The sequence below is a fragment of the Hermetia illucens genome, chromosome 4, assembly GCF_905115235.1.
Source record: "Hermetia illucens chromosome 4, iHerIll2.2.curated.20191125, whole genome shotgun sequence".
Taxonomy (NCBI): Eukaryota; Metazoa; Arthropoda; class Insecta; order Diptera; family Stratiomyidae; genus Hermetia; species Hermetia illucens.
In genome coordinates, this window is record NC_051852.1 from 45058017 (window position 1) to 45072860 (window position 14844).

Sequence of the window (14844 nt, forward strand, 5' to 3'; positions counted from 1 at the left end):
TGTTGTCAATTCGGAGCTCATATTTGTGGTTTATGGAAGTGTAATGTTACTTGATTGGTGAGTTGACTCCATATAGAAAGTATTCTCTAATTTGGTAGAATTCATTAATGAGTAAGATGTCCACTGACTTCAGCTATTAGCGTGAACTGAAAAGAATGTATCGATGGACAACTAGTACTAGCTAAGTCGTTTCGTTGACTAAGTCTTTTTTATGATGAGTAGAAATTTGAATAAAGAAAGCCTGGGACTCTTGGGGGTTTCAATTGTCAGGCCAATTTGGTTGTCCAATCGACTTGCGTACGGTAATAATTCCTGGCGATAGTCTCTGTGGAATCCAGTAAGGTTCCTGACAAGTACGAAAATTTCACTGTTTCGTTTAATCTACTATTCATGCCAACGTATTGGTGCGAGAATCCGCAAGCCAGTTTTCAATTATTTAAGTTTATTTTTTTAGTTAAATTCTTCACACTACAATCTTTCTACTTTCATTGTTTAATGGCTTTCCGGTGCCTGTGTGTAAAGTGAAAATCGGGATACAATGAATGTACCTCCAATTAGTTCGATTGACCTGGGATAAAATTTGTTCCTGGCCTTTCTAGATTAGTTTGCGTTTCAATGAATTGTTGAAGAAAGAATAGAAAGTGAAAGAAACCGAAATTTCTAGTGAATCAGTTTTAAGGGTAAGGTAATAATGTTTCTGCACCAATGGTTAAAACATGTAGAAAGCAGTAAATACTACCTGCAAGGTAACTGTAATCTTGTCCATCGTTTTTATCGTTTTTGTGGCCTGTTGGAATTGGGTTTCGGTAATAGAAAGCGTTTTGTGACAGATTATGAGGTTTCGAACAATTCCAAAACTATGTGCTCAAAAATTCATTTGTATGGATGTTTAGTGACCAGTTAGAAAATTTCAGCGGGCTATACTTAGAAAATAATGTATGACATGCTAGATTGGGCAAGCAGTTGGGATTTTTTTGCCGATGAGATAGGTTAATTGCCTGACATTTGCTGTAAATACACTCCACTCCACTCCAGGTCTGTCAGTTTTTACAATCTTAGATAAGTATTTTCGGAAATACCCATGCTCGGAAAGTAGTTGGCAATAGTGACGTTGTAGTTCACTTCATTAAAACTCGCAGTGCTGCCGTTCATTGAACTGAGACCATCGTCTTCGGCATATATTTTGTTATGCGTTCCACCGTATTTATTATTCCCACAGTAAGATAGTGTTTGTCAACGCCATAATTAGTCTTCTTCTAGTTGAGTGGGGTCGCCTCAGGTGTTTGCTCGGTGCTATATCGGTATTAAGTAAGTTAGTCTAAAATCTAGCCTGACCCTTCAAAGTTGTCATGGTATCTTAACAACATACGCCTTTTTGCTAGAGACAGCAGTTCAGTTTTTTCAGCTGCAAGTTTTAGGCGGTGCTTTCACTATCCCATGGTTAAACTTGCGCTGAAATTTTTCTTTTTCTGTTCTGGGCGTTTATTTTTATTGCAATGGACCTAGCAAAGGTGACGAGGTACGTTTCCGCTGGTCATCTCCCGAAGCTAAGAACCAATGATGTTGAACTTGTAATGTAAGAAGTGTACGATGTTGCGAATAGCGGTTTCAAACCCGGGCAGCTTTGAAACTATGTAGGACTTCCTATGTCACTCCTAGAGTTGATCTTTCTGAACTGAAATCGGGTTATCTGTGCGGGAGAGCATCAACATTCTCTTATTGCTGTTAGAAGACAGTTTTATTAGCGTTACTAATAGCTTTCTTGCCATATCCCGCACATAAGGTGGCCACATTAGTGCTTTCGGGATTTCCATTTTGTCTGTTGATGATTGTGAGCTTTTGGTTCTCCCATACTTCACAGAAAGTATCTTCTGGCAGGCAGCAGTTGGAGGTTTGTAGGTGAGCGTTAGTGATACCGGGAGGGCTCTTTTAAGCCTTCCAGCTTTGTTTGTTTTAAAAGTGCATGCTGGTTTGCGGAGCTATTTCCTAGTGAGAGGTTGCCACGTTGGTGACTCTTTGTCCTCAGCTAATGTCTCGTGAGTTTGAAGGAAGGGTTTTTACTACTACTTCTAATTATTCTGTTGTTGGAAAAGAAAGTCTGTAGGTTTGCTTCTAACTTAATAATGATATTCTTATATTGAGTATCGCATGGTTTGCTATCAACGTAATCTCATAGTTCTTCCCCTTCCGCTCTGTTGGCTTGTTTCTTCTCAATTTTTGATGCCTTTTCGGATATCTTATTTTCTTTTTCTGGAGTGGGGTGTTCACGGCTTTTAGCTTCCGTGAATCGACACCTGTTCTTGGCATATGTTCTCCTGAGTTCAGCTATTTCATTGAAGTACTAAGTCTTCTGCGGTATCTGCGATCTTGGCCATTGAAACATTACTCGCAGTATGATATTTCTTTTTCTGTGTATCTATTTTGGCATCTTTGGGTTTTTTCCGATAGTGCTCTGTTAAGTTTGGTAAGTAAAACGTCTGAGTTTAGCTTAACTGTGTTCCACTTATGTGTGTTTCTTTCTATACTGGTGGTTGGATTCCTGTGAGCAATTATCGTGTAGTTTTCTAGGATTTTCCAGCTTTTTACTGCTGGTGGTGCTAGGTGGACCCGTAGAGCCTTTGTTTGCAATAATAAGACCAAGCTTTGTTGCCACGATGTGTACACTTCTGCCTCTCCGTTACAATCTCCTGCAATAATTATCTCGCCGACGACTAAGTTTAGTTCTTGTTGGAATTCATTTACTTATGTTGTCATTGAGGTTGGATACCAACTCATTAGTGTTTAGTGGTGGCCCTTGGTGGATGTGGTGCCAGTGCTAACTTGGATTTATTTCCTAGACAGAAAAGAAACAAAGAGTTAACGTGCCAAATACGTCTTACATCCAAGTTGTATTATAGTGGAGAACCGATAATTCATACATCGCATTTTCGGCTAATTCATATAAATTTATCGTCTGCAGAGTTAATTCTCTTTGTTTCTCCCTCCATGCTGATTGTTCTTGGCTCAAGTTTGGCCCATCTTTTTCTGCGGCATTTTATTAGTGTGTCTTGTTTATCTTTTTGTATCTTTGATATGAATTCATGATGTGGGGAATTTCTTTCTTCAGATATCTGATGATCCTCCTACGTGGGTGTTTCTCTTATTTATTTTGTCGTAACGATGTGTTTTCCGTGAGTTTTGCAGTTCTACTTCTTTTAGTTTCAGTCAGTATTCTACAGTGATGTTTGGCTGTCTACCAAAGATCTTTTGTCCGGTCATATTATCCTTCTGGCCTCTCGGAACAACGGTTTTACTCTGGGAACCTGTTCGCGTTCCTTCCAACTTATGAATGTTGTAATTCAAACGTTCGCTGTAGTTCAAGAACATTGTTGATGGGAGGATGGTTAGAGCCTCTTGATCTCGTTGTCCTGGGTTCAAATCCTAATTAGCATGGATGATTGTGTCCGTTCTGCTTGCTGTTGCTTTATCACTTGTACATCATTAATAACAGTCTCACTGAAAATGAAGAGGAACATAACAAAGAGACTGTATGGATAGGCAACCTATACTCTACAAAGAATTGAACAGGAGATAAACCTACCAGAGTTGAATTGGTTCGATTTAGTGTTTTCCGGGTGCATATATCCCTTATTGCCAGATGACCGTTTTCATTGGTTCTCTATCATACGGTCATTTGATGGCGATCCATGTATAAGTAAGGATTAGCTGGTTTGGATAGTAAGGAGATCGCCATTGGCTTAAATCGAGTTAAAGACGATTAGTAGCTTTACTTTATATGTTTGGCCCGTGGCCCTTTTTGGACCACTAAAGTGAGGCAGATATAGTAAAATATAGAGCAAGTAGGATATAAGGCTCATTCGAAAGTTTATATTGGGATAGTGTAGTATGACAAAGAATGCCTTGAGTTTGGAAAGGATGGTTTGTGAGGTTATATTCTTGTAGTGTGCTGCGGTGTTCTGAGGTATATTTGTTTCACGGCTAGTTGCTAGAGTAAGCAATTTGTTAACACCCCCAATTGAAATGTAGCACGAGTCGCAAAGTTATAAAATTATTTAGCTAAACGTATTTGCACAAACAATATCAACTCAGTTATCATAAACTTGAGAAAGGCAGATTGAATTCGCGTTACGAGTCGTTCCTAATATGAGAAGTTGGTTATCAGCCTCCGTTTGGTCAAAGAGCATTAATAAAACAATGAAATGGGGAAGGGAATCTAACAGGTATTTTAATGACTCGTGTTTCTTTAATTTCTGATTCAATGAGTTTACGTTGCATAGAGATTGTAAATGGTTGGATAAAAATAGGTTCGTAGAAGTAACTTGCACACTTTCAGTGTATAGGAACAGACTGTAAGTACCCATCTGCAATGATGCAATCGCATCAGTTCGTGAACATTCCATTATACATTCTCTTTCGTATTATCGAAGGCGTGATTATTGATTCGTGTAAAATCTGGATTAAATGTGATTTTTTTTCTATTGCAGGAAGTCAGTCATCGCTTGGAGCGAACGCTGCACCAGGTACAGCTCAGACGGCTGCAAATGCATCAAGTGGTGGTAGTGGCGCAGTACAAACAGATGCAGGAGCAAGCCAAACAGCAGCGGGCGGTACACAAATACAGACAACGTCAACGATGGGTTAGCCAATGTCAACATTATCTAATACGACTAATAAAAACATAGCCTCAGCTATCATAACGATGTTATTAGAGGAAACTCCAATAAAATTATTAAGATTATTATTAAACATGATAACGATAAATCAAAAAAGAAGAAACCATAACATCAACCACATCCGCCAACACAGCTTCATGACTGTTACAAGAGCAAGAACAACAGCCACCACCACCACCACTTTAATCATCATAATCCTAGATCGTCACCAATCTTTCTTCTGTCTACTACTTCTATCGCAAAACTTCTTTAACATAAATTTAAGTAACTGTACAAACAAATAACACGTACGTGCAGCGAATATTTATAAAAAAGAGAATAAAAATGAATAAAAAACAAAATATTATAAAAGTAAAAAATAGCTACAGACCAATATTTAAAAAAAGGAAGTAGATAATTGATCCTGAAAAATACTATACATATGGGCGGCATGCATCTACACGCGCATGCGGATATGCATGGCTGCACTATGCTGCGCTGTTACAGCAATTGTTTCTTTCGTCAAATACATAGAAATTAATAAAAGGTGTTTTAATTAAGCGAAATATAAAAGTAGTAATAAATTTTCGATTGATTCCGATCTTCATGGTTTGTTTTTGCTACAATTACACGTGAGAACATCAACATAACTCGGATTGTATAGCACGTAGAGTAGAATTGAATAAAATTACATAAAATGCATGTTACGTTCACCACCGTGCGACAGCAGTTAAGTAGTGAGAGATAGTTGCAACTCAATCCAGAAGATGAAAGAAACTTATTATTCTCCCAGGACTTTCGCATGTGTAAAGTATAGATTATGTAGGAAAAGAGGTATTTTGATGTGACACCAACACTATTCACTCGTATAAATAGGCAGAGGTTTGGAAACATGTACGTCGACTCATGTATCTTTATCTCGAATTGTGTTTTTAGTTGGATTTAGCTTAGAGGATTTTTTCAGTCTCGATACACGCTAGAATGATTCAGAATATTTCAGCGACACAGGAGCTCTTTCATTTTCTGATAAGTTTCGGTGATTGTTATCCACACAATTTTGTGTTATTAATTATAGTCAACCGTGGCACAAAACTGTTTTCTACTTTTTATGTTTACATTGTGACTCTTCTTGATATGCACGTGGAGGTTGTCCAGTTCATCAATCTACGTGAAACTGGTCAGTAGCAATTCTTGCTGACTGTTTAGTTAGACAAGTTCTCGTTAGCTATGCTCATAAATCGACAGCAATAAACAACGCCGTGTTGATGCACAGTTGGTTTCGTTCTAGGAAGTTTATGGAGCAGAGTACAATTTTTTAAGAATCGTCCGATGTTTTGTTGATTTACTGCACAGGTCAAATGATGAACATACTATTTGCCTATTCTCACGTTCGATTTCGTCTTCCTCTAACGCTCAAAGCTGCTTGTCTATGGTTTTCACAGAAATGTAAATTAGTTGGTGATAATCCCACTGAATTGATTACATATATCTGAGATGAGTAGCTCACGTTGATTGGCTGCAATTAAAAAGTGTGACTGGTGCGATCAAGCTTCCGACATATCAATCGATTGATTCTATCCGAACTCACACAAAATACTATCTCTAAATGAATACCTTTATATTGTGATGGCAAGTTGGCATCGTATACTTTGCTAATATGGATCCATTTCTTAGGCCGAAATAGTTATGATGCACTTATTGCGCTCTAAATACTGTATCTAATGTTCAGTGAGATCTCGACCCGCTCTTGAGACAAAGGAATTTAGTTGTTTTATGTTGAATAATGAACAGTTTCATTTCTTCCACAATCAAATGGACACACCCCTTCGAAGAGTTTATTCATTATTTTGCGAAAAATTCATGTTACACTTGGCAAACTTGTACAATGCATGACAGTGAGAGAGAAAGAGAGGTAGGTGATGGATCGATGGATGAACGTTTAAAATAATCTGCATATTCGGTAAGGTGAACACAAAACTTACTATAAACATCCCCAATAGATTATCCTTCAACGTTGACGCGAAACATTTATACTTATAAAGCAAATATATCAAATTTAAAAATACACAAGTAAATAGCTGTTTTTCTAGCTTAAGATAAACAGGAATCTGCAAAAAATTGAATTATTATTATTGATTACGATAAATTATATCAAGATCAAACCTGCATGGCACACAGTCACGGATTGCTCCCTTCCCCCGATTATTGTTGTCTAAATGAATTTCAAATAAGCCCAATAAGCACATTCACGATCGTATTAAATACAACAGACAAACTACTGCTACATTTACACGTAAAATACACTCGATACACTAAATTTAACTTGAATGTACTTTTGAAATTAGTATTCTTAAAGAACAAGGATTAAAACAAACAAGCCAGACAAATGGCACTTCATTCTTACTTGCAAAAAAAATTACGTACGTGCTCCACGCGGGCGTATGTATATATCAGTTGTTCATTATTCTTTTCGATTAACAAAATCTAATGTTTAGAATAAAAACAAAAATTGCTTTGCCTTCGTTTTGTTAAAAACAATTTTTCGTATATATTTCATGAATAATATGAGGAAACAAATGAGCTAATATTATGCATTGTAAAATATATAAAAATCATTTAAAACCATTTTATAGTAAAAGCAAAACTTAAAATATTTATAGAAAACAAATAATGTTGAAAAAAGATAAAAAAAAAAGAAATGGAAATTTTCTAGTGCATGTGCTAAGAACATATTATTAAAAAAACAATTCTACGTGAGGAATACGATAATGGATAACAACTCAAAGCAGATTACAAGGGAAAGTTAGGATGTAAATACTTGGCTTTCTTTTAGCAAGAAAAAAGTCAGTTTAAGAAAGCTATCGATCGTTTTTGTTTTTAATAAAACTTGTAAGAAATGTCTTTGTGTTTTTAGCGAGCGACTGTGTCAGAGAACTATCTCTAAATCATGTAGGGGCATGATGGATGTCTTACCAATTCTAAACTTTACTTTTATAGGGTTTTATAGGGAAATTTGCAATATACTACTTTCTGATTCAAACTTGTCAACAGTGAAAGTTCATGTAATTCTGCAACTGGTGCAATTATTGCCTATCCACGTTTATTAATGATTATTACCACATTTTAGTTTATATTGCGAAAGATAAGTTCTTGCAATAATCTCTTTACGGATTAATCTTGAATTGGTTGTTGTCACTTGCAGTCTGAGTGATTTTCGTATTGTTTTTGATCATGAAAGGAGATACAAAGTGTGATGAATGTTTCTTTGTTATAACAAAATAAATCCATTGCCAGTGACTCAGTGGCAAGATTTCAGGCATTCTATATAGGTAACTTATAGCTTCTAGACCTTGGAATACTTTGAAGGGAATTATACAAATGTTACTTGCTCTATGTGGTAAGCTAGTCTTGAAAGTGTAAAACTAGTTGCAGATAAGCTCAATAATCAGATTCCTTGCTTAAATGACTTCAAGTCCTCCACGTACTGCTGAATATCTACAAGTTTTCGACAGGGTAGTTTTTCGTAACTGTGCACCAGAGACCCATAAAACGTCAATTATGAATCCAATAAAGCTTCATTATATTGTTCCACCCAGCAACAATTCAAAATTGCTAGAACCACTCCTTTTGTCGCACTTAACGCTTTGCGTAGTTTAGTAATCACCAAACTTCTCTGAAAGAAAACTTTCTTAGACTGACCGAACGCCACATAAAATTTATTATATGTAAAAAGTAGAAAAAAATTAATCTATTCAATGATTTAAGTGGAAAACATCGTAGATGCGTCACCGTTTCGTCATGTTATTTATTAAAAACAGTGAAGCAAAATATAAAATTAAGCTACATGGAGTAAGTAAGAAATGAAATGAATATGAAAATATATGAAATGTACTTGTAATTTTAGTTCTTCGGTTTATCGTCGTCGCAAGTTTCAAGGACTCATCTTTATCCTTTCATTCTTATTACGTTTGAAAGTTTATGTTCTCTATTCCTGGTTTCTCCCCATGCAATTTAAATTCTAATAATCATTATATATTAAAAGTGTAGATTGTGTATAACAAAGAAGAGATTTATGGATAATTTATATGAAAACGAAAAGCAAATTTATATTTACAGTATAACTAACGCTAATACTATATTTTTAATTAATATCAAGTCTACTATAGTGGCAAAAACAAGAAAAAAAATAAAACAAATAAAATTATGTTTAATTACGAAACATATATAAAAAATAAAATGCGAAAAAAATGAAAGCAAACTGAATAAATTTAAAAAGCCCTATATATAAATAAAATATGTTTAAAGATAATTTAAAGTATGAAAACAACAATATTCATAGATGCAAAGGATCAACTCTGTAAAATATACATACAACAGGTAAGAAATTGGTTAACTAAACAAGTACATATACGTTTAAAAAACAAACTTAATGAAGAGGAAAGCAAAAAAAAATCGATAAAGATCATGAATTATGTATCGTAATAGTTATTGGGTAAAAAATAAAATTTTATGTTTAAGTAAGCAAATGTATTAATAAAGAAGAATACAAACACCTATTATAATAAATATAAACATCCTCACAAAACAGCCGCAACAATATAATGCAATGTGTTTCGCAAGCTAATTGTATAAAAATGAACACATTCAGTAAGAATCCTTTTACTTTATCATTTCTACTTTGTTTCCTTGTTTTCGTCTACATGATTTCAACAATATCGCTTAATTTTAAGCAGAGAATGTATTTAATATTAAAAATGCTAAATAATAAAGAAACTATGGCAGAGAGAATGGAAATGAGCATCGTAAGCATAAGTTTTTATTTTGAAAAATCACATATTCATCTAAGTTCTCTTAAAATATTGATTTTTCACATCTCCATCTCCATATTATTGAGAACAATAATCATGTCGTTTATATATATATATTTTATTTAAATATATTTAACGTTTAAAACTACGTAAATTGCTATGATTTGTTCTCTGAAGTTTATGTTAGTTTAAATTTACATTCGTAGGCACGAAAAAGGCAAAAGGTAATCAGTGAGTTGGTAATACTTCTTTCAGAAAGGTATGTAATTTAAAAAAAACGGAACGCTGAAAATTAATTAAGTAAAAATATTAATATGAAATATTTTTATTAAAAAAATATTAAAAAATATTATTATAAAAATCGTATTTAGTTAAATTCTTTAAAAGATATATAAAAAATGCAAACACAGTATATAAAACATTTTAAATAAATTTTACAATTAAAGAAAATAGAAAAAGGGAAAATACAGATAAACTGAGCGAATGAAGTTACAGCAAATTTCACAAGAAACCAGAAAAATACGTTTGAATATTAGAATAATATAATATTTAAAAGAATCAACAACAAAAATGAAGTTATGTATGAATAAAAAATTTAAAAAATAATAAAATGAAAAACAAAACTTTTCTCTTGTAGAAATATCTGGATTTTGTATTTTATTCCATAAAATTTTCGCCCGTTTAGTTTCCGCTTTATACTCCGCCCTAATAAGAATGCACAGTTCTTCAATATTTACTCATGTTACCCGATATGTTTTCACTTTGGAAGCTAATATACTTGTTCGACCGTGATAAAGATAAAATTAATGCAAATCAATGAAATTATGGCGTTATAACATAACAGAGAAATAAAGTTGCCTTGGTTTTCTCCTATTGTTTCTTGTTCCTGATTACGTCGCCGCTCCTGCCGAAACTCTTTTTTTCGTCTCTTCCTTCCTGTTGGCAGTAATTCTGACAATGCTGCTGGTTTTTTCGGTTTTAAAATCATTTATTGAAAAAACCAGTGACTTACATTGAATACATACCGTTTGTTTCTTATTTCTAGCCTGAATGTAGCTTATGTATCATAATTAAATATTAAAAAACGGGTGGCTATTACAATGTTTGGCCTGCCCGACCTTTTCTGAAATTACTTTTTACGCTGTATTTACGTTACACATTGATCTTGACAATTCATCATTAAATAAATGGACATATATTTGAAAAAAAAAAACTGCGCCTGCACCTAGAGCGCGAGAAGGCTTATCTACTTACCTATTCTAACTTAATCTAATATAATAAATAATACTAAATCTAATTCTTATATCTAATGTTTCAACAACGCTCACAATTTTGCGCTTTACCTCTGTGTACCCCTGCCAGGCAGGAAGTGTCGAAGAGAAAGACAATGGCGGGTTTTTATGCAGAGCTCACAATTTGGCAAGGCCTTAAGAATGTAGCCAATGGGGTGGAGTTACCCTCCTGATAAAGTTGCCTTATGCGTGTATTGGGGTGATTCTCCGCTCTTTCGAAGAATCTTTCTAACAGGTTGAGAGTGAACTCTCAAAGAGATTTAACTGTTGTTCGCCTGTACACTTCGGCGTTGCGACCGCACTTCTTGGTTTTCCAATTGTACGACAAGCCGACACAGTGTCTCAAAATTCTGCGTTTCAACTACTCGCACCTCTTCATAGCAAGAGATCCATGTAGGGGCTCCGTAGCTCAAGCATATATATCACCAAGAAAGGGAGGCAAGTAACCTTAAATCACGATGAAAGAAAATGTGCAACGACCCTGGTAAGTCAGATAGTAAAAAATAAAAAGGAGGGGGAAATATGGGTAGGATTAGAAAATTAATTATAACGTAATTAGTAGAGCTAAAAAGCTACGATATAAATAGGGGTAGTTTAAGAGAGGTTAACTAATTAGGTACTAGCACTGAGGAAGGAGGTACGTAGCCTCCGAAACAATTGTATGCGGGAGAAAAAATAAAAATATTTACAGTATAAGGAAAAACACCTAGCTCTTTTTTTAACTTAAATACCAACTGTAAAAAAAAATACATGGACATTAATTTCAACGAACTGTAATAGTTCTGTGCCGCTCTCTGGAATTGGAGCGTCGGCTGTGAAAATGTTGTAGAGTGTAGGTCCTGAAATGGATCCCTTCGAGGGATGCCAAGCGTTCCTCTAGCTGCTTGATGATGTTTTGCTGACTGTCCAGTTTCTGGACCATTGCGGCCTTCTCTTGTTTCAGCTCCTCGATTTTTTCGAGGAGGGTCGCGGTTAATGCTTGCCGCTCTGGAGAGCTGCCTTCTTCTTCCGATGACATCTCCTCAGGGTGTATCATCTTACACCTCTTGGCGGACATCTTGTCCCCAAGTCCGTACTTGCTGCTGTGCGCAGCAGCTCTGGAATGTAACGAAATTTTTTTAGTTCAATGTTCTTTTAATAATTACCTTTTTTGAACGTGAATGGCACCACTGTCCAGAACGTATACTTCCTTCTGATTCTTAACGGTCTTCGATCAGCTTCTGCTCTTGATGACCGTTCGCTTCGAGAACTCGGAGCGAGCTGGAAAGCCGCAGGACTGTCCTTATATTTTTTGAGTAGCAGAGCTATGAGTTCGAGCTAATAAAATCTGTAGTATTGGATCAGTTGTGTGCGTGGGTGTGTGTATGATGTGGGATGAGCACTCAGGCCTTAATGGTCCATTGTACTCGATTCCTCCGTCAAACAGAATACCCCGAAATCATTTATGTATCACAGGATTACCATTAGTGGATGTTAGAGCTAGCCGCTGCAGCTGGAACATATCATCATAGGCGAGGCACTCACCTAGAAAATGCTTCGTGGATTTCACTTCCTCATTACAGGATGAATACGTATCATCTTGGAGAATCATTATTCTGAATCACGGGCAGTCAGAGTGCCCACAAAACTCCTGCAAGTGTACCTGCTTTTCGATAGGATAAACGTTACAGTTCGTCTATCGTTCAGACATGAAAGTTTTGGTGTGTTTAATATAGCAGTATTAAGGCTTTGGCACCTGCTATTACGGGAAGCTTCCCAGTTTTTGATAGCATCATTAGCCAACGCTACTGACACCTGAAGTGCTGGTTCCGATCCGGGAATGCCGGAAAGTGAACATTCTTCTGCTAAAGCATCCGAGATTTCGTTTTCCTGTACACCACAATAATCAGGAATCGTCTTTGATCTGCTCTCATTGCAGTGTTCTGAATAAATATAAATTGAGTAATGCATTTAGAGCTGCCCTCTATGTTGTGAATACCCAGACACAGTTCTTTACAGTGAAAACTTTGTTGTTTCACTTTAGCCCACCACACAACTGATGCATAAGCGAACGTCGGCCTAATGATCGCAACATATATCATCACATCATCTCGAGCTGAGGACCTAAGTCGCCATGTCGAGGTAAAGGTTCGCCTGCACATCCCACAAGCAGTAATAGCTAGTTCAATCTACAATCTACATCTACATGTTTGTTCTAAGGAATCCTCTTGTCTAGAATAAGTCTCACCTATTTCACTTCGGAGAGTTGGAGGGTTGTATCCGTTATCTCTGGAAAGCAAATACCATTCAGTTTTCTTCGTTTTGTAGATAGTACTATTGTGCTTTTATTTGGATTTATTGAAAGATCTTGCCTGAGGCACCAACTGTCAATTTAATAAACGGTACGTTGTATAATATATTTCTACACACCGTTCCGAGATCTCGACCAACAACTAGCACAGCCACATCATCCGCATAAGCTTGAGCGTGTAATGGTAGATTTTGCAATTCCACAATAGCAGCGATAGCACCTCATTGGGGGCAGTCTTTTGTTGCTCCCGTCGTTAAGCACCCAACTCAGCTCACAACAATCTCTGCGTGAGCATAGCATAGATACCCTTAAAGTTTCATCAACACCATGCTCTCTGGCGGCATCACACCGTTTTTGAAAGGCGCACAGTCAAAAGCCCCTTCAATGTCCACGGACACCCCCATCGAGCACTTGTCATCCAGAGCTGCGTCCTCTATCTTTGAAACCAAAGAATGAAGAACATACAATTATTTTTTTCCAGGCTGAAGTATAACAATTACCTTAATCTTCTGTTAAGAGGTAGGCAGGCAGCCCAGAGAAGAACATCCTTGAAAAATGATTCCTAGACGCTGTTCTAAGTAGTCCATACCCTTCTTTAGCATCCTTTAGATTTTATAGGCATAGAATCGAGCGATTATCGGGTACAGGCGCAGGGTGCGCTGCGCAGGAGATAGTTGCCTTATGTCCTTACGAAATCTTGTAGCGTTATTTAAATAGTGTATTTATAAATATTTGGCGCCAGAGTCGTGTACGAGTGCATTTATATTTGTTGTAATTGTATTTTGTTCGTAATTAACCGTGATAAACGTCTTTATATCCGAAATGCGATTTTTCAAATACTTTTTTCAAGTTCGTTTTTTTCAAAAAAGTCATCTCTCATGCGTGATATTTTCTTTAGGATACTAAAGTGAAAAGACGTGTTCCTGTTAATCGTGAAAAAAATGTTTCTATTTACTTGTGGCATAATTATTTTTGTAAGCAAGCAAAACTTTATTGGATGCAATTTTCCCTGTATTTTCGATTATTAGTGAACAAATTCTAGAGAAATTGTTTGTTGCCATATGGCTGCATCGGTATTTGAAGGTGGTTTGCAAGTTGTGACGATTTAGATATGAGTTGGAAAGGATTAATTGACGAGGCAATACTGATGGAGATTTTTGGCGATAGGTCCGAACAAGAATTTGGCGGCGAGGAAGATGATGTACATTCGACGTTGGTGTCGGCAATCCGCAATAGTATTGAGAGGCAAATGTCGGGCAGTGATGATACTATTGTAGACGTCGAATGATAGATTGCAGAAATCGGTTTATTCTTATGATCCATTTAGATTAAGATGGTTTAAACATTATCGGATTTTAGAAAGTGCTTCACAAAAGAATTGCCTGGTGATAAGGTAGAAGACGAGGCTGGACCCTCAGGCTATTCGTGTTAATCGCAGGGATACACGCTGGCGACAGTGTTTTGCAGAGCAACCTCTATTTGGTTTAGAAAGTCGTGGAGATGAACCCAAGTGAAATACGGGCATTTATTGGAATCAGCATTTTGGCGAGCATTGTGAAGGTTCCTTCATACATTCTTCATTTAACAAGAATTTCATCTATTGAAAATATGGTTAGCAGGAGTAGATTCGAAACCATCAAATTGAACCTTCATTTGAATGACAATGCCCAAATGAAACCAAGGACAAGTTCATCCATTTATAGAAAAAATGTGAATCAAATTTTGCGAAAATCCCACCGCAAGAGCATAACTTGATCGATGAAGTGTTGATTCCATCGAAAAGCCGCACTTCGATGATCTAG

General features: G+C 36.2%; 1 protein-coding gene across 2 annotated transcripts in view; it reads left to right on the forward strand.

Moving 5' to 3' along the window:
- LOC119656221 (protein kinase shaggy-like) overlaps positions 1 to 9807 on the forward strand; it is a 63250-nt gene extending 53443 nt beyond the window's left edge. For both annotated transcript variants that reach the window (XM_038062620.1, XM_038062621.1), the window contains one exon: positions 4485 to 9807. In XM_038062620.1, the coding sequence (XP_037918548.1) occupies positions 4485 to 4642 (158 nt within the window). In that variant the 3' untranslated portion in view covers positions 4643 to 9807. The remainder of the gene's footprint in view (positions 1 to 4484) is intronic.
- The last annotated feature ends 5037 nt before the right edge of the window (positions 9808 to 14844 follow it).